Raw genomic sequence first — 19,813 nt, forward strand, 5'->3', positions numbered from 1 at the left:
CAAGTATACCAAGTTTACAGTCGATACCGCATTGGGAAGTGGGTTAACATTGAGTTACAAGATTTGAGGATACAACAACAACAGACAGTGAGTTAATAAAAAGCGTGTAAAAGATTGTTTAAAAATTGTATTTTTTATTTTAATGATAGAATCTAGTATTGTTATCGGTATGACATTAGTATACCAAGTTTGCAGTCGATACCGCATTGGGAAGTGGGTTAATATTTGTTGCAAGATTTGAGGATACAACAACAGACAGTGAGTTCATAGAAAGCGTGTAAAAATATATATTCTTGGTTATTTCGGTAAAGTCACCACGTAGAAGGGAAACAATACAATAATTAAAATATATATAAAACAATAAAATTCTCGCGACGTTTCGACTGCAACACAAGCAATCATCATCAGGTGTGAAAACCACAGCAAGAAAAAAGCGTGTCAAAACATCGCGAGACCCCGTTTTCACGGTCTGCACTCGTATTGAAAATGAAGATCAAGTGAACTTTGTGCCCTTCTGCTCCCTGGGAGGCTTCTTTCCTCCCCGAGCTCGCCTTAGGGAACCTGCATTACCGTTTGACAGGCGTGTACCGCCCAGCGTTACAGATTGCGTGACACGTGCTATCATGCGACGTATGGACGTTCCACTTCCATCGCACCGTAAGTAGCCAAACGTGCGAATTGACGGCGCGATCTGTAACTCATCGTGGTAATGCTGTCGGACAAAAGCTAAGATCCCCCGTGCAGCCGTACAAGTTTTGGAGAGGGTGCTGTTAGCGAGTAGCAGCTAAGAAGGTCGGCCAGAATCGCCACCAGCCCCCTTTGTCTCCTCGATGGGCGACGTTTATTTACACACCGCACCAGGTACTCATTGTTGAAGCTGAATCGACTCAGGGGAGGTCCAGGACCGGTTCCCGTGAAAGCGATCGCTGTCCTTGGTGTTAGCCATGAGCAGGAATCGACATTTGATATCTGCCGGGTTCGTATCGCAGCGCTCACCGCTGCGCCACCGCTCCCCACACGCTGTCAGTCGCTCTAGAGAATGAATCAAATAATAGATAAGCAGACTATATATATACATCTTCATACATTTGACTCTGCACGATCTAAATACGGAGTAAACACCTTGGATTGCGAGTAACTTGGTCTGCGAGCGTTTTGCAAGACGAGCAATTTTTTTTTCTCTAAATGAATATTAATTTGATATACGAGCGAGGGTCTTGCATTACGAGCAGTGTACTGCCGAGCATCACGTGATCACAACTGATTATACGACGGGTGCTTTGATGTACGAATGCTTTGATGTACGAGTACTTTGGATTACAAACACGTTTCGGGAACGAATTGTGCTCGCAATCCAAGGTCTTACTGTATTTTATTTTGCACATCCCGTCAGCCACACAGCCTCCTAGGGGTTAATCATTTTAACAGCATTTGTTCAACACAATGCTAGACCGGTTTTGATTTACGACGCCTCATCAGTAGGACGATGTGAGTATTGCCATTATTCGTCTGCGCAGTGTTGAGTCTGGTGCAGTGTTGAGTCTATCGTGCAGTATTGAGTCTATGGTGCAGTGTTGGGTCTATGGTGCAGTGTTGAGTCTATGGTGCAGTGTTTAGTCTATGGGCAGTGTTGAGTCTATGGTGCAGTATTGAGTCTATGGTGCAGTGTTGGGTCTATGGTGCGGTGTTGAGTCTATGGTGCAGTGTTGAGTCTATGGTGCAGTTTTGAGTCTATGGTGCGATGCTGAGTCTATGGTGCAGTGTTGAGTCTATGGTGCAGTGTTGAGTCTATGGTGCAGTGTTGAGTCTATGGTGCAGTGTTGAGTCTATGGTGCAGTGTTGAGTCTATGGTGCAGTTTTGAGTCTATGGTGCAGTTTTGAGTCTGTGGTGCAGTGCTGAGTTTGTGGTGCAGTGTTGAGTCTGTGGTGCAGTGTTGAGTCTGTGGTGCAGTGTTGAGTCTGTGGTGCAGTGTTGAGTCTGTGGTGCAGTGTTGAGTCTGTGGTGCAGTGTTGAGTCTATGGGCAGTGTTGAGTCTATGGTGCAGTGCTGAGTCTATGGTGCAGTGTTGAGTCTATGGTGCAGTGTTGAGTCTATGGTGCAGTGTTGAGTCTATGGTGCAGTGTTGAGTCTATGGTGCAGTGCTGAGTTTATGGTGCAGTGTTGAGTCTATGGTGTAGTGTTGAGTCTATGGTGCAGTGTTGAGGTGCAGTGTTGAGTCTATGGTGTAGTGTTGAGTCTATGGTGCAGTGTTGAGTCTATGGTGCAGTGTTGAGTCTATGGTGCAGTGTTGAGTCTATGGTGCAGTGTTGAGTCTATGGTGCAGTGTTGAGTCTATGGTGCAGTGTTGAGTCTATGGTGCAGTGTTGAGTCTATGGGTAGTGTTGAGTCTATGGGGCAGTGTTGAGTCTATGGTGCAGTGTTGAGTCTATGGGTGGTGTTGTCTTGTACCCCATCTTGCCTTCTGCTTCTCTTGTTCCACATCCTTTCGTCTTGTTCCGCATCTTGCTGCTAAACTCCCCACCCCCCCCTCCACTCTGTCCGGTCAACTCGTGCTGCTTTTTGTTGCCCGCTTGACGTTTCGCTTCGTGGAACTTATCCACCGCTGGATGAGAGGGCCACGTGACAGCCTGACCATACTTCACCACGCAGGTCAGCCACAGAGGTGCGGTGCTGTGCAAGGTGCAGGCCCAGCCCCGCAATCGCTACCAACTCTTGCAAGAGACCCACAGATTCATGTGGAGGAGACCCATCTCCATATATATGAAAGGCAAAGTTGTGAATGTGTGTCTGTTCAAAATGTTTAGCGTACTTCCCGACATGCAACAAACTGCACTTTTTCTACGTGGGTACTTTCCAGACTGTACACCGTGCAAAAAATATTTTTAAAAATACACTTTTTTGGGGGGGGGAGGGGGGGGTGGAGCTCAATAATGCATTTTTTTGCACGGCAAGTGAGCTGTGACGTCAAATCTGTCACGTGACCCGCGCACGTGGAAGCGTAACGCATTGTAGTGTAGCGGTTAGCGCGCTGTCTGTATCTGTGTGTCTGTGTGTGTGTATCTGTGTGTGTGTCTGTGTGTGTGTGTGTCTGTGTGTGTGTATCTGTGTTTAACTCGTGGTTTCGTGGTAATTAATTGAAGGTCCTGGCAAGGATTATGCAGCATCGCCTTGCCAGGCACGCTGAGGAGAGGCTTGCGGAGCCCCAATGCGGTTTCAGGAAAGGGCGGTCCTGCACAGATGCCATATTTTCTGTCCGTCTGCTACAGCAGCGGTGTAGGGAATTCCAACAAGACCTACATCTCTGCTTTATTGAACTGGTCAAGGCCTATGATACCATCAGTAGGCCTGGGCTCTGGGTCGTTCTTCGTGCTTTTGGAGTACCTGACCCTCTGCTCACGATCATTAAGGACCTTCATGATGGTGAGCGGGCCCGGGTAAAACTACGTGGCCGGGAGTCAGAGCCATTCCCTGTACACCTTGGGGTGCAACAGGGATGTCCTCTGGCTCCCACATTATTTAACATCTATTTTGACCACGTAGTTCGTGAAGCCTTCAATAGCTGTACCGGGGGAATCTCCATATGGTACAGATATAATGGGAGGCTGATCGATGCCCGGGTGCGGTCAAGGGATGGCTCCCTATTGCTCAACCACGTTATGTATGCTGATAACTTGGTAATAGCTGCTCATTCAGAGGAGGAGTTGAAGACCCTGCTGCTGAGACTGGAGCGTGCCACTAAGAGGTGGGGCCTTACCATCAGCCCCACCAAAACTAAGCACCTGCCTGGGTATTTTGTACCATCGGACACTACACCCCCACAACTCCCAATCGGTGATGGGGCAGTTGTGGAGAGAGTGGAGAGTTTCCCGTTCATGGACAGTGTGCTTATGACTGGCTCCAGTTTAACAGCAGAGGTCTCACTCCGAATCAGTCGAGCGGCAATATCTTTTCATCGGTTGCGTAACGCTGTGTAGAAGCTACCTGGTCTGTCGCTCCGCACTAAGCTTCAGGTCTTCTCGGCCACGGTCATTCCCTCCCTTCTCTACGCTTGCGAAACGTGGACCCCCCTAATGGAACATCTTCGCTGGTTAGAAACATTTAGGCTGGCCTGACTACGATCCATCCTGGGTTTAACCAGACTGGATTGTGTGAGGAGCTCACAGATCCTTGAAAGATCTGGGCAAGGTCCCATCGGTGAGCTCCTCCGGCGGGCAAGGCTGTGATGGCTGGGTCATGTAGCCCGCATGCCCAGCCACCACATGCCGAAACAGCTTTTGTTCGGCCGGATCGAGGGGGCTAAACGGGCGCGGCACGGGCTAGAGAAGAGATGGAGTGATGTGGTACAGGAGGACGTGGAGCTGAGTGGACTTGCCGATGACTGGTACCAGCGGTGTCAAGATCGGCCTCTGTGGAGGAGGCTCGTGAAGGACGCTACTGGGCAGTTGGAGGTAGTCGCCCTCCAACAACAACGGAGGTCAGAGGAGCGACGCTCACAACAACGAGCGGAGCACCGAGTGGCTAAAGCACAGCGGGTTGGCACAGTAGGGGGCACAGGTGGTGCATCAGCCAGTCATCTCAGTCAGTTGACCCGTGGCACCTGGGTCTGCCCGTGACCTCCTGCAAGCGGGCGTTCGACACTCCACGTGGCCTCAAGGTGCACATGTCCTGGCACAAGCGTCGTAGTGACGTCACCGCCACTTAGTGGCGAATGGCGGTTGTTGTATCTGTGTGTGTGTCTGTGTGTGTGTATCTGTGTGTGTATCTGTGTGTGTATCTGTGTGTGTGTCTGCGTGTATTTTATTATTTTAACCGGTCCTTGGCCTCCCCTAGGTTGACTCAGCCTCAAACGAGTAACTGCTCTGCTGTGTGAACATCGCCACTGGGGAGACAAAGGCGGCCGGGCATGGTGGATCCAAGTCCCGGGCGAAGCCGGGTAGCACAGCTAGTACACATATATATTACCTTTTCGACTAATATACTTATATATAAACCTATACACTAATATACTTATATATAAACCTATACACTAATATAGAGTCAGCATGTACTACTGCGGTGATTGCAGGTACCACCACAGTATGCACTGCTGTAGTGAAAGCAGGTACCACCGCAGTATTCACTGTTGTAATCATAGCAGGTACCACCACAGTCAGTATGCACTGCTGTAATCATAGCAGGTACCACTACAGTCAGTATGCACTGCTGTAATCATAGCAGGTACCACCGCAGTCGGTATGCACTGCTGTAGTGATAGCAGGTACCACCACAGTCGGTATGCACTGCTGTAGTGATAGCAGGTACCACCACAGTCGGTATGCACTGCTGTAGTGATAGCAGGTACCACCACAGTCGGTATGCACTGCTGTAGTGATAGATGGTAACCACCACAGTCGGTATACACTGCTGTAATCATAGGTACCACCACAGTCAGTATGCACTGCTGTAATCATAGCAGGTACCACCACAGTCGGTATGCACTGCTGTAATCATAGCAGGTACCACCACAGTCAGTATGCACTGCTGTAGTGATAGCAGGTACCACCACAGTCGGTATGCACTGCTGTAGTGATAGTAGGTAACCACCACAGTGGTTACCTACTATCTGCAAGCGGGTCTCGCCCGCCTGCAGATGAGATGGGGAGCCGTTCTGGTGAGGTGAGCCCCGATGGGCTGGCTCCGGTGAGCCGACCGAACTCAGCTCCGATGGGCCGGCTGAACTGATGATGAGTCGAGCCGACCCGCCGGTCGCAGCTCGCTCCTGAGCCGACCCACCGGTCGAACTGAGGTTTCGATGGGCCGGCTCCGGTGAGCCGGCCGAACTCCTCCGAGTTCCGACCGAACTGAGGTTTCAATGCTGCAGGGTCCACTCTTTATGCCAAAAATCCCTTCACTTGGATCCTGCCCACAAGGCGGAGCTTCTTCCGATTTTGCTGTGTCATGATCTGTCCATATGTGTGTGTCCGTACGTGTGTCAGTGTGTGTCCTTGTGTGCGTCACCCACGGCCAATACCGCTGTCCTCCTTCCATAAACCATCAAAAAGTAAAACAACCAGATGTTACAAATTGTCTCGAAGGCGTATCTTGGTCTGCCTCTCTGTCTGCCGGTGCGAGAGGGAGGGCAAGCTTCCCCCCCTGCATCATGTCCCCGACACACAAGGGAATGGTTAAAAAGTTTTAAGTTAACATTTCATTTCACCACCGTTCCACAGTTATGATTTGCTACGTAACACAAGGTCTGTGTCAGCTTTCCGTCGTGGTGTTTGACTCATGTCAAGGGAAGGTGCTCCCTTAAGCGTAAGCATATTCTTATCATGTACTGCAGGGATACAAAGGCGGCCGGGATCTCCCTTTCTCTCTGACCCTGGGTTTAACATCGCCCAAGTCATGCAGTTTATGTTTAGCAAAGTTGTGTAAACGTAGTATAGTTTTCGGTGAATAGCGCCAACATGAATGTTATGTATGAAATGATGTATTGTGAATTTTATTTATTAACTTTGCCTTGTGTTTTCGCTGACATGCTGGCATTCCAAGCATCTCTTTTCTGCTCGCCCTTATTCCTGCTCGCGCGGGGTCCGCCACCCTTTGCCCCCACTCTCTCTACCCGCCCGTTGTGGCCGCTGTCTCGCTGACGCCGCCAATTCAAGGCCTCATTAATTTCCGTCACTCCATGTAGGTGAGGGAGTGTTAGTTATCGCCGTTTTCGGCCTTGTTGAGTGCAGGTGTCAGTGACAATGAGTTGTTTGATTCATGCCACTCTTATTCTTATCTCTAGTGTCCCGATGTCAGCTTCACAAGCTGGCATTCATTTGCCTCTCTTTCCACGCCCATGGGTTTTTCCAGGCTCTTTGCTTACGTTTGCAGTTTTGCTGTGCTCTTGTTTTTTCCCCTCTCTAATCTTATATTAACTCTGCTTATTATTCGCTTATGGCTGGAGGTTAGAGCATTCATTTTGACTTAGGAAAATTCTGATTGTCATACGCTTCGGGTCAAGTTGTATAGAAAGTATTAAAACATGGAAACAACATTTCATTTCGAATTAATAGATGGGTGATGGCTCGCTATGTAGCTTGTGGCCTGGTTTAATTGGAGTGGGTGTGAAGATTAATAACTTTAGCCTACCCTGTTGTTAAATTCCGAACTTTAATGTTACTTTGATAGCAATGCAGAATAAATTAGCTTTTTGACTTAACTATGTCTAGGCTAACGCAAACTCTTGGTGACCCTAGGCTCCTTTGCATTTACGTCAGTCTCCTGCAATTCGCTGTGCTCTGCTCTGTCTGCTCCCTCTGGCCCTGGGAGTTTGTGAACTGTCACCAGTAGGTCATGGCAAATGGCTTTTCATGACCTCCACATGCCATGCTGAGGCCTGGGTTGGTGTTGTTTTTATTCATTATTAAAATTAAATATAAACAACAGAAATATGTATCTATATGTATCGGAAAATTACCTGTTAATATTAAGGTGGAAAAAGGGGGGGCATATATACAACATGACGTCACCGCCACGTCGCGGTGAACGGCGGTCGTTGTTGAGTGAATGGGTCCGGTGGTGGCGAGGAGGCCGCAAGACGGGCGCTGTTGTTTGTTTCAGCTGCCTCGCCACGAGATCGGACGGCTCCTCAGATGGCTTCGCCACTTCCTGCACCTCCTCCTCCTCCGCTCATCAAACGAGAGACCGATGACGAGGAGAACCCAGGCACTGGAAGGAGTCCTGAGCTGCCGGTGAAACGTGAAGACGCCGCCGCTGATGACGGCGACGATGAAGCAGCCGGTGAGATCGCTCGGCTCGTCTCCTGTCACCGTCAGCTGGTTTGGACCAGGGGTGGTGAACCGCCTGAGACAGCGAGAGAGAGACACCCAGACCCAGGGCTTGAACCCAGCCTCTCTGTGTCTCTGGCTTGGTCATCATGAACCCCCTGAGACAGAGAGAGACACCCAGACCCAGGGATCGAACCCAGCCTCTCTGTGTCTCTGACTCGGTCATCATGAACCCCCTGAGACAGAGAGAGACACCCAGACCCAGGGCTTGAACCCAGCGTCTCAGTGTCTCTGGCTTGGTCATCATGAACTCTTGAGAGACAGCTAGAGACACCCAGACCCAGGGCTTGAACCCAGCCTCTCTGTGTCTCTGGCTTGGTCATCATGAACCCTCTGAGAGACAGAGAGAGACACCCAGACTCAGGGCTTGAACCCAGCGTCTCAGTGTCTCTGGCTTGGTCATCATGAACCCCCTGAGACAGAGAGAGACACCCAGACCTAGGGCTTGAACCCAGCATCTCCGCGTCTCTGGCTCAGCCACCGTCTCCCTGAGCCTCTCGGTCTCCTCTCGTCAGTGCAGCAACAGCAGCAGCAGCAGCGTGTGTGTGTGCAGCAGCAGGAGCGTGTGTGTGTGCGTGCAGCAGCAGCAGCGTGTGTGTATGTGCAGCAGGAGCAGCGGTGAAGCAGGAGGAGGGTGAGGGCCCTCTGGGCCGCGAGATCGTGAGGACGCTGGTGAAGAGCGAGGTGGAGGAGGAGGACGGTGAGTGAGGCAGCGAGAGAATTTTACTTTGCGCAGTGATGGCAGAAACCTTGACAAGATATTTCCAGAGGGGCCAAACATCTTGTGTCTCTCTCCTCGCCAGCTTGAGCCATCGGTTGCGCAACTGAATCAGTGTGGATCCCGCACGCCCCACGCCCGACGATGCACTCTGTCACCCGCAGCTCCAGACCTGAAGATCGTTAAGGTTGAAGACGCAACCGAGATTTCGGATGAGGCGGCGGCGGATTCCCGCGATGGGCGTCCGGAAGCACCGGATCGGAACTTCGTCGAGGTTGAGTTGTCCGAAGAGGACGACGTCGGTGGAGGTGAGAGTTCCCCCGGTGATTGCCTCACGCGCAGAGAGACAAAGATCCCCCGTGTAGCCCCTAACGGGCTGTTGGAGCGAGTGCCGTTAGCGAGTGGCGCCGTGGGAAGGCCGCCGCGTTGCGAGCGCGGAGGCACGGGAATCTAACCGGCCCCCGGCGGATTCGGGTACCTCGGAGGCTCGCGAGGCACCGGTCGGCCGGCCTCCCCCCGTGACGGAGCCGTGCGCTGTGCGTTCCCCAAACCGTGCGGCGGCGGCGGCGGCCGCGGCAGACGGAGCCCGCCCGAGGACGCGGCACGACCTGGCGACGCGCGCGCCGAGCCGCGCGGGCGAGCGGCCGCACGCCTGCGGCGACTGCGGCCGCCGCTTCGCGCGGCGCGGCGACCTGAGGAGGCACGGGCGGACGCACGCGGCCGGCGGCAGGGAGAAGCCGCACGCCTGCGGCGACTGCGGCCGCCGCTTCGCCCGGCGCGGCGACCTGTGGAACCACGCGCGGACCCACGCGGCGGCGGATTCCCGCGACGGGCGCCCGGAAGCGCCGGACCGGAACTCCGTCGAGGTTGAGTCGTCCGAAGGGGAGGACGACGTCGGTGGAGGTGAGAGTTCCCCCCGGTGATTTGCGTGACGCGCAGAGAGGCAAAGGTCCCCCGTGTAGCCCCCTAACGGGCTGCTGGGGCGAGTGCCGTTAGCGAGTGGCGCCGTAGGGAGGCCGCCGCGGTACACGAGGGGGCGGGGTGGCCGTGCCTGGCCGCCTTTGACGCCCTAGTGGCAGTGTTTTCTAAGCACCGCGCCAGGTGTTCATTTGAGGTTGAGTTGACCTAAGCGGAGACCCAGGTCCGGTTCACGTAATCGCCACTGGTGGTGGCGCTGGTGGTGGCCGTGAGCGGGAATGGAATTGCGGTCTCCGCCGGGTTCGTAGCGCGGCGTAGCGCTAACCGCTCCACCGTGAAAGCGCATCATTACTCTTTGGCGTCTTTCTCTGGTCTCTCACCGTTTTTGACTGGGCTCTGAAGAAAGCTGTCTCTGGTGTGGACCAATCACTTTCAAAGACAATGCATCAGATACTATCAGAGCAGTGTGTTTTCTTTTTGTATTTTCGCCACGGCAGTGGGACTGCTGAGCCAAGCAGTTCTGCTGCTGGATTATTTTTTTCCGCCTGAGGACGACCGCTTGTGTTGCGATCGAAACGTCGTGATGTATATTATTATTATTCCTTGTTTCATTTTTATTTTTCTAACCACGCGACTTTACCGAAGGAACCAAAGGGTTGGGATTCCCGCAGTCACGAAAGCTTCAAATCAAGGTGGGGCCTTTTACCATCAGCCCCACCAATAATAGCACCTGCCTGGGTATTTTGATCCATCAAACACTCCACCCCCCCACAACTCCCCATTGGCGATGGAGCAATTGTGGAGAGAGTTGAGAGTTTTCCTCACCTGAGCAGCGTGCTCATGACCAGCTCTGGTTTAACAGCAGACATCTCACCACGAATGATTTGGGCGGCATCAATTCGTCGGCCGCGTAACGCTGTGTGGAAGGTACCTGGTCTGTTGCTCCACACGAAGCTTCGGGTCTTCTCGGCCACGATCATTCCCTCCCTTCTCTTTGACTGTGAAACGTGGACCCCTCTAATTGAACATCTTCGCCAGTTATAAACATTCAGGCTGGCCTGCCTACAATCCATTCTAGGTTTAACCAGGCTGGATTGTGTGAGGAGCTCACAGATCCTTGAAAGATCTGGACAAAGTCTCATCAGTGAGCTCCTTTTGGCAGGCAAGGCTGCATTGGCTGGGTCACGTAGCCCGCATGCCCAGCCACTGCATGCCCAGCCACTGCATGGCCAAGTAACTTCTGTTTGGCCGGATAGAGGGGGCTAACCGGGCGCGGCACGGGCTAGAGAAGAGATGGACTGTTGCATTACAGGAAGATGTGGAGCTGTGTGGACTTGCCGATGACTGGTACCAGCGGTGTCAAGATCGGCCTCTGTGGAGGAGGCTCGTGAACGATGCTACTGGGCAGTTGGAGGCAGTCGCCCTCCAACAACAATGAAGGGCGGAGAAGCGACGCTCACGACAACGAGCGGAGCGCCGGGCGGCTCAGGTGCAGCAAATTGGCACAGTAGGGGGCACAGGTGGTGGCGCATCTGCCAGTCATCTCAGTCAACACATGGCACCTGCTGGGTCTGTCCCGTGACCTCCTGTCAGTGAGCCTTCGACACTTCACGTGGCCTCAAAGCGCACCCGGCCTGGCACGGGTGCCGTGGTGACGTCACCATAGCTTAGTGGCGAATGGCGGTTGTTGTTGTTGTTGATAGTGGCGAGCGGATAGGCGGTGGCGAGTGGCTGGGTGGGTGGCGTGGCTATGGTGGTGGTCGTAGTGTTGGTGGTGGGCGGGGTCGTTGTGGGTGGGTGTGCGGCCTGGCACGGCACAAGCGCCGAGGTGACGTCACCGCCACGTCGCAGTGAACGGCGGTCGTTGTGGAGTGAATGGGTCCGGTGGTGGCGAGGAGGCCGCAAGACGGGCGCCGTTGTTTGTTTCAGCTGCCTCGCCACGAGATCGGACGGCTCCTCAGATGGCTTCGCCACTTCCTGCACCTCCTTCTCCTCCTCCTCCGCTCATCAAACGAGAGACCGATGACGAGGAGAGCCCAGGCACTGGGAGAAGTCCTGAGCTGCCGGTGAAACGTGAAGACGCCGCCGCTGATGACGGCGACGATGAAGCAGCCGGTGAGATCGCTCGGCTCGTCTCCTGTCACCGTCAGCTGGTTTGGACCAGGGGTGGTGAACCGCCTGAGACAGCGAGAGAGAGACACCCAGATCCAGGGCTTGAACCCAGCCTCTCAGTGTCTCTTGCTTGGTCATCATGAACCCCTGAGAGACAGCGAGAGACACCCAGATCCAGGGCTTGAACCCAGCCTCTCAGTGTCTCTTGCTTGGTCATCATGATCCCCCTGAGACAGAGAGAGACACCCAGACCCAGGGATCGAACCCAGGGTTCTCCGTGTCTCTGGCTTGGTCATCATGAACCCCCTGAGACAGAGAGAGACACCCAGACCCAGGGCTTGAACCCAGCATCTCAGTGTCTCTGGCTTGGTCATCATGAACCCCCTGAGACAGAGAGAGACACCCAGACCCAGGGCTTGAACCCAGCATCTCAGTGTCTCTGGCTTGGTCATCATGAACCCCCTGAGACAGAGAGAGACACCCAGACCCAGGGATCGAACCCAGCATCTCAGTGTATCTGGCTCAGTCATCATGAACCCCCTGAGACAGAGAGAGACACCCAGACCCAGGGCTTGAACCCAGCGTCTCAGTGTCTCTGGCTTGGTCATCATGAACCCCCTGAGACAGAGAGAGACACCCAGACCCAGGGCTTGAACCCAGCATCTCAGTGTCTCTGGCTTGGTCATCATGAACCCCCTGAGACAGAGAGAGACACCCAGACCCAGGGATCGAACCCAGGGTCCTCCGTGTCTCTGGCTTGGTCATCATGAACCCCCTGAGACAGAGAGAGACACCCAGACCCAGGGCTTGAACCCAGCGTCTCAGTGTCTCTGGCTTGGTCATCATGAACCCCCTGAGACAGAGAGAGACACCCAAACCCAGGGATCGAACCCAGCCTCTCAGTGTATCTGGCTCGGTCATCATGAACCCCGTGAGACAGAGAGAGACACCCAGACCCAGGGCTTGAACCCAGCCTCTCAGTGTCTCTAGCTTGGTCATCATGAACCCCCTGAGACAGAGAGAGACACCCAGACCCAGGGATCGAACCCAGCCTCTCAGTGTCTCTAGCTTGGTCATCATGAACTCCCTGAGACAGAGAGAGACACCCAGACGCAGGGCTTGAACCCAGCGTCTCAGTGTCTCTGACTTGGCCATCATGAACCCCCTGAGACAGAGAGAGACACCCAGACCCAGGGTTCGAACCCAGGGTTCTCCGTGTCTCTGGCTTGGTCATCATGAACCCCCTGAGACAGAGAGAGACACCCAGACCCAGGGCTTGAACCCAGCGTCTCAGTGTCTCTGGCTTGGTCATCATGAACCCCCTGAGACAGAGAGAGACACCCAGACCCAGGGCTTGAACCCAGCATCTCAGTGTCTCTGGCTTGGTCATCATGAACCCCCTGAGACAGAGAGAGACACCCAGACCCAGGGCATGAACCCAGCTTCTCAGTGTCTCTGACTTGGCCATCATGAACCCCCTGAGACAGAGAGAGACACCCAGACCCAGGGATCGAACCCAGGGTCCTCCGTGTCTCTGGCTTGGTCATCATGAACCCCCTGAGACAGAGAGAGACATCCAGACCCAGGGCTTGAACCCAGCGTCTCAGTGTATCTGGCTCGGTCATCATGAACCCCCTGAGACAGAGAGAGACACCCAGACGCAGGGCTTGAACCCAGCGTCTCAGTGTGTCTGACTTGGCCATCATGCACCCCCTGAGACAGAGAGAGACACCCAGACCCAGGGTTCGAACCCAGGGTTCTCCGTGTCTCTGGCTTGGTCATCATGAACCCCCCGAGACAGAGAGAGACACCCAGACCCAGGGCTTGAACCCAGCTTCTCAGTGTCTGACTTGGCCATCATGAACCCCCTGAGACAGAGAGAGACACCCAGACCCAGGGCTTGAACCCAGCTTCTCAGTGTCTCTGGCTTGGTCATCATGAACCCCTGAGAGACAGCGAGAGACACCCAGACCCGGGGCTTGAACCCAGCGTCTCAGTGTCTCTGGCCCAGCCACCGTCTCCCTGATCCTCTCGGTCTCCTCTCGTCAGTGCAACAACAGCAGCAGCAGCAGCGTGTATGTGTGCAGCAGCAGGAGCGTGTGTGTGTGCGTGCAGCAGCAGCAGCGCGTGTGTGTGTGCAGCAGGAGCAGTCGTGAAGCAGGAGGTGGGTGAGGGCCCTCTGGGCCGCGAGATCGTGAGGACGCTGGTGAAGAGCGAGGTGGAGGAGGAGGATGGTGAGTGAGGCAGCGAGAGAATTTTACTTTGCGCAGCGAGGGCAGAAACCTTGGCAAGATATTTCCAGAGGGGCCTTGATCATCCAGCCAAGCATCTTGTGTCTCTCTCCTCGCCAGCTTGAGCCATCGACTCTGCAACTGAATCACGCCCCACGATTCACTCTGTCACCCGCAGCTCCAGACCTGAAGATCGTTAAGGTTGAAGATGCGACCGAGATTTCGGATGAGGCGACGGCGGATTCCCGCGATGGGCGTCCGGAAGCGCCGGACCGGAACTCCGTCGAGGTTGAGTTGTCCGAAGAGGACGACGTCGGTGGAGGTGAGAGTTCCCCCCGGTGATTGCCTCACGCGCAGAGAGACAAAGATCCCCCGTGTAGCCCCTAACGGGCTGCTGGGGCGAGTGCCGTTAGCGAGTGGCGCCGTGGGAAGGCCGCCGCGGTGCACGAGGGGGCGGGGTGGCCGTGCCTGGCCGCCTTTGACTCCCTAGTGGCGATGTTTTCTACGCACCGCGCCAGGTGTTCATTTGAGGCTGAGTTGACCTAAGGGGAGACCCAGGCCCGGTTCACGTAATCGCCTCTGGTGGAATCGAATTGCGGTCTCCGCCGGGTTCGTAGCGCGGCGTAGCGCTAACCGCTCCACCGTGAAAGCGCGTCATTACTCTTTGGCGTCTTTCTCTGGTCTGACACTGTTTGAGACTGCGCTCTAAAGAAAGCTGTCTCTGGTGTGGACCAATCACTTTCAAAGACAATGAATCATCATCAAATGCTGTCAGAGCGTGTATTGTTTTGTATTTTCACCGCAAGTATCTGTGGTTAATGCAGCCGTTTGGCGCTTCGACATCTTAACACGACTGTTTTGTCGCCGGTTAAAAGGGAAAAAACCTATTCTCATATGTTGACACTGGCAAAGGAGGTCCCGTGACTAGCGTCGCCCTCTCGCAAGGCGGCGTCGCGGGATATTTTTTAATATTTAGCGTTCGCCGCGAGCGTGGAGGACCGCCGCTGCCGGGTGGCGTTGTCGCCGCTCGTCCACGCGTTCGTCATCGGCCACGGCAGCATCTTCGGCTGGGCCAGCGCTGTTCCACCTGCGGCCACTCGCTTCGGCGTTTAAACGCTGCGGCTCGCCCCGATGGTCGTGAAGCAGAAATACGATCCGATCACGAGTTTGATAGCCGACGGGACGCACCGGCCCACCTATTGAATTCCCCGATTGTGCATCGACGATGCCCGCTCGTCTTCAAGCGTCTCGACTTGAAGCTTTCGCGACCGCAGGGATTCATTTTTTCCTCGCGTCTTTTGGTAAAGTCACGTGGATGGGCTCAAAGATTGCGACGCAAAAACGACGACGTTTCGATCGTCGTCAGGAGGATGACGGCCGCTTGCGTTGCGATCGGAACGTCCTGGGTCTTGTTTGCCATTCTCTGTGAACCCATCCACGTGACTTTGCCGAAAGACCCAAGGAATATTCGAGAGTCCCCGTCAATCTGCTCCGTCCTATCTCGCCTGATCGGCGAGTACCGGCTTCAACAGGTCCTCCGCCCCACTCTCTTCGATCGCAACACAACCGTCATGAGGTAGAACTAAAGCTGAGAGGGAGACAAAACGCAGGCTCTGTGTGTTGTCTCTCTCTCTGTTTGCGCGTCTGTCTGCGCGGTGTCTCCGTGTCTGCGTTTTGTCTCCCAAATTTAGTCCTACCTCATGACGGTTGCTTGTGTCGCGATCGTAACGCCGCGTTCTGCTGTCTTAATTTATTTTCTTTCCGCGTCACTTCACCGGAAGAACCAAAGGGTAATTGCTGCAGTCGCAAAAGCCTCAAGTCAAGTTCTAGACCCAAAACGGTGGCGGTGTCGTTGGTGTCGCTGGTGTTTCAGAGAGCCGACGCGAGCGCGTGATCGACGCGCGTTCGCGACGGACGACTCACGGCGGCGCTCAACGAGAAACGTTCTTACTTTCACTCATCCACGCTAACGAGGCCGGCCGCCGCGTTGCGACCGGCCCCGGCGGATTCGTATACCTCGGAGGCTCGCGAGGTACCGGTCGGCCGGCCTCCCCCCGTGACGGAGCCGTGCGCTGTGCGTTCCCCAAACCGTGCGGCGGCGGCGGCGGCAGACGGAGCCGACCCGGGGACCGAACCGCGGCCTGGGCGCCCCGCGGCGACGACGGCCGCGGACGCCGCCGACGGCGGGCGGCACGCCTGCGCGGAGTGCGGCAAGCGGTTCGCCCGCGCGTACGGCCTGAAGACGCACGCGCGGACGCACACGGGGGAGCGGCCGCACGCCTGCGGCGCCTGCGGCAAGCGGTTCGGGACGCGGCACAACCTGGCGACGCACGCGCGCGTCCACACGGGCGAGAGGCCGCACCCCTGCGGCGCCTGCGGCCGCGCCTTCTCGCAGCTCGGCGACCTGCGGAAGCACGCGCGGACCCACACGGGCGAGCGGCCGTACGCGTGCGGCGTCTGCGGCCGCGGCTTCGTCAGGCGCTTCGCCCTGAAGACGCACGCGCGGACCCACGCCCGGCCGCCCGACGTCGCGAACGCGCGCCGGGCGGCCGTTGGAGCGGGCTCCCCGAAACGCCGACAACGCCGCGGGCCTCCGGCGCGCGGCGGGGAGAGGCCGCACGCCTGCCCCGAGTGCGGCCGCGGCTTCGCCCACCGCTACCTCCTGGAGATCCACGCGCTGAGCCACACGGGCGAGCGGCCGCACGCGTGCGGCGTCTGCGGCCGGGGCTTCGCGCGGCGCGGCGACCTGAGGAAGCACGCGCGGACGCACGCGGCCGGCGGCGGGGAGAAGCCGCACGCGTGCGGCGACTGCGGCCGAGCGTTCTCCCACCGCTACCTCCTGGGGATCCACGCGCGCGTCCACACGGGCGAGCGGCCGCACGCGTGCGGCGTCTGCGGCCGCTCGTTCGCCCAGCGGAACGTCCTGAAGAGCCACGCGCTGACGCACACGGGCGAGAGGCCGCACGCCTGCGCCGAGTGCGGCCGCGCGTTCTCGCAGCGCTCCAACCTGGAGGCGCACGCCCGCGTCCACACGGGCGAGCGGCCCCACGCCTGCGGCGACTGCGGCCGGGGCTTCTCGCGCCGCTCCGACCTGAGGAGGCACGCTCGGACGCACGGCGCGGGGGGCGCCGATGCCGCTTCCGCGCCCGGGAGCTGACCGGGCGCGCAAACGTTGGGGACCGCAGGAGCTTGGGCGATCTTCAGAGACGATTCTTCGCTGCTGCTGCCGCTGCTGCTGCTGCCTTCCCACGCTCGTCTGCGCCTCTGTGGGACCACTGCGCGCGTTGAAAATTCTCCAGCGGTTTTGCTCGAATGAGCCCGCCAGCGGCCGGGCTTTGAAGGCGGCGCCGCGGTGCCGGGATGTTATCTCGCTCGCCCGGCATGCAGGAGGCCGTGGGGGTTGATCCCAACCCCTGATGCTTCTACCTCTCACTCCTTAACCTCTCTACCTACCTCCCTCCCTACCTACCTACCGCCCTCCCCTCCTTTGTTTCTAAAAACAAATTTTTATCGATCAGAAGAAAGACAAAAAAATGCTCGGTTACGCGGCACTCGGCTTCGTTCATCATGTCGTTTTTTTTTTAATTTTTAAATGTCCGGCTTTCACGGCGTTTTCCTTTTTCATATATACACGAAATATTACGCGTGTACTCCCCCTCTTCCCATGTAACAGAAACCCCTTTGTGGGCTGTGTTCACAGACGCAGCGTAAAAAAACAACAACCTTTAAACACCCGTCGGTCACATCGCACGGAGCACCCACCGCGGCCGAACGCGTCGAAAAGGACGGAACTCGCCCGTCAACTGAGCGGAGCGAAATTCCGGCCAAATTCTGGCAGAAACCGGGGCTTTGAACATGCGGCAGTGGCTGAATTAGGCCAGTGCCCTCTCTTGCACGCTGCCCGGCTGCTATAGATCGCCAGTTTCGCATCGTTTGTGACCAAGGTCACGAAGCCCTCTTATAAACTTTGGAGTCTGCATTCTCGCAATGTCCAAAATTAAGAATCGCGGGAGAGAAATGAAGCTTGAATTACGTGAAGTTGTTTTGTATCAATTTGAATAAGTGAGTCGGGGGATTTGACGATGCATGCACCGATGCGCTTCTGTTTCATTCAAGCGTGGAATAAACATTCTGGCTTCATATCTGTGAAACATGCCCGAAAATGACTTGTGGTCACAGTTGTCACGTTGACCGTGTTGGGTTGCGCTTACGGTAGACCACTCGGAGGCCCGACTGTTAAGGGATGCCAGCTTTTATTTCCCGTGAGAGCCGACACCAGCCCCCACCAGTACAGGGGGGCTAATCGCCTGGAAAAAGACGGCTAACACATTCATATTCTTGGGTCTTTCGGTAAAGTCACGTAGATAGGTTCAAAGACAGTAACAAAAAAATAACAAAGAAACTACGACGTTTCGATCGCGACACAAGCGGTCGTCTTCTTTGAACCGATCTACGTGACTTTACCGAAAGATCCAAGAATATGAATTCCTGCAGTCACGAAAGCTTTAAGTCAAGGGCTAACACATTAGCGGGCGTACACGTAACAACAACAACCGCCATTCACCACTAAGTGGCGGTGACGTCACCACGTCGCTTGTGCCAGGCCATGTGCACATTGAGGCCACGTGAAGTGCAAACGCCCGCTGGCAGGAGGTCACAGGGCAGACCCAGGTGCCACGGGTCGACTGACTGAGATAACTGGCTGGTGCACCACCTGTGCCCCCTACTGTGCCAGCTTGCTGTGCTTTAGCCACCCGGCGCTCTGCTCGTTGTTGTGAGTGTCGCTCCTCCACCCGCCGTTGTTGTTGGAGGGCGACTGCCTCCAATTTCCCAGTAGCATCCTTCACGAGCTTCCTCCACTCAGCTCCACATCCTCCTGGACCACATCACTCCATCTCTTCTCTAGCCCGTGCCGCGCCCATTTAGCCCCCTCTAGCCGGCCGAACAAAAGCTGTTTCTGCATGCGGTAACTGCGCATGCGTGCTACATGACCCAGCCAACGCAGCCTTGCCTGCCGGAGGAGCTCACCGATGGGACTTTGTCCAGATCATTCAAGGATTTGTGAGCTCCTCACAATCCAGCCTGGTTAAACCCAGGATGGATCGTAGGCAGGTCAGCCTAAATGTTTCTAACCGGCGAAGATGTTCCATTAGGGGGGGTCCACGTTTCGCAAGCATAGAGAAGGGAGGGAATGACTGTGGCCAAGAAGACCCGAATCTTCGGGCGGAGCGACAGACCAAGTAGCTTCCACACGTTACACAACCAATGAAAAGATTATGCCGCGCGACTGATTCGGAGTGAGACCTCTGCTGTCAAACCGGAGCCGGTCATGAGCACACTGCCCAGATATGGGAAACTCTCCACTCTCTCTACAAGTGCCCCATCACCAATTGGGAGTTGTGGGGGTGGAGTGTCCGATGGTCCACAATACCCAGGCAGGTGCTTAGTTTTGGTGGGGCTGATGGTAAGGCCCCACCTCTTAGTGACATGCTCCAGGTTCAGCAGCAGCGCCTCCAACTCCTCCTTTGAGTGAGCGGCAATTACCGGGTCATCGGCATACATAATGTGGCTGACCGCACCCGGGCATCGATCAGCCTCCCATTGCATCTGTACCAGATGGAAATTCCTCCGGTACAGCTACTGAAGGCTTCACGGACTACGTGGTCAAAATAGATGTTAAATAATGTTGGAGCCAGAGGACATCCCTGTCGCACCCCAAGGTGAACAGGGAATGGCTCCGACTCCCGGCCACGTAGTTTTACCCGGGCCCACTCACCATCATGAAGGTCCTTAATGATTGTGAGCAGTGGGTCAGGGACTCCGAAAGCACGAAGAACAACCCAGAACCCAGGCCTACTGATGGCATCATAGGCCTTGACAAGGTCAATAAAGCAGAGATGTAGGTCTTGCTGGAATTCCCTACACCTCTGCTATAGCAGACGGACAGAAAATATGGCATCTGTGCAGGACCACCCTTTCCTGAAACCACATTGGGGCTCCGCAAGCCTCTCCTCAG

The 19,813-nt window shown here is 55.5% G+C and overlaps 1 protein-coding gene across 7 annotated transcripts; it reads left to right on the forward strand.

The window, feature by feature from the left end:
* The first annotated feature begins 2,024 nt into the window (after positions 1-2,024).
* LOC116957894 (uncharacterized) lies at positions 2,025-17,948 on the forward strand. 7 transcript variants are annotated; one of them, XM_076054565.1, is made up of 10 exons: positions 2,025-2,663; positions 4,832-4,934; positions 7,592-7,771; positions 8,426-8,518; positions 8,701-8,844; positions 9,116-9,439; positions 11,384-11,569; positions 13,708-13,800; positions 13,976-14,119; positions 15,909-17,948. In XM_076054565.1, exons 3-10 carry the CDS (start codon positions 7,624-7,626, stop codon positions 16,952-16,954), a joined length of 2,178 nt encoding a protein of 725 aa, XP_075910680.1. In that variant the 5' UTR covers positions 2,025-2,663; positions 4,832-4,934; positions 7,592-7,623; the 3' UTR covers positions 16,955-17,948. The 7 variants fall into 7 exon arrangements, with proteins under 7 accessions (XP_075910680.1, XP_075910681.1, XP_032836232.1 ...); XM_076054566.1 differs by having other exon boundaries at positions 2,025-2,650; XM_032980341.2 differs by lacking the exon at positions 4,832-4,934.
* The last annotated feature ends 1,865 nt before the right edge of the window (positions 17,949-19,813 follow it).

Source organism: Petromyzon marinus, chromosome 66 (assembly GCF_048934315.1).
Source record: "Petromyzon marinus isolate PM22_M1 ecotype Great Lakes invasive population chromosome 66, UKy_Petmar_22M1.pri1.0, whole genome shotgun sequence".
In the NCBI taxonomy this organism is placed as follows: domain Eukaryota; kingdom Metazoa; phylum Chordata; class Hyperoartia; order Petromyzontiformes; family Petromyzontidae; genus Petromyzon; species Petromyzon marinus.

Excerpts from the sequence above, each read along its gene's own strand:
- LOC116957894 (XM_032980337.2), top strand. The coding sequence starts at position 2,608 with ATGAGAGGGCCACGTGACAGCCTGACCATACTTCACCACGCAG. Across the intron at positions 9,440-11,383 it reads GGAGGACGACGTCGGTGGAG|CTGCCTCGCCACGAGATCGG; the intron begins GTGAGAGTTCCC and ends TGTTTGTTTCAG. Across the intron at positions 14,120-15,908 it reads AGAGGACGACGTCGGTGGAG|ACGGAGCCGACCCGGGGACC; the intron begins GTGAGAGTTCCC and ends CGGCGGCGGCAG.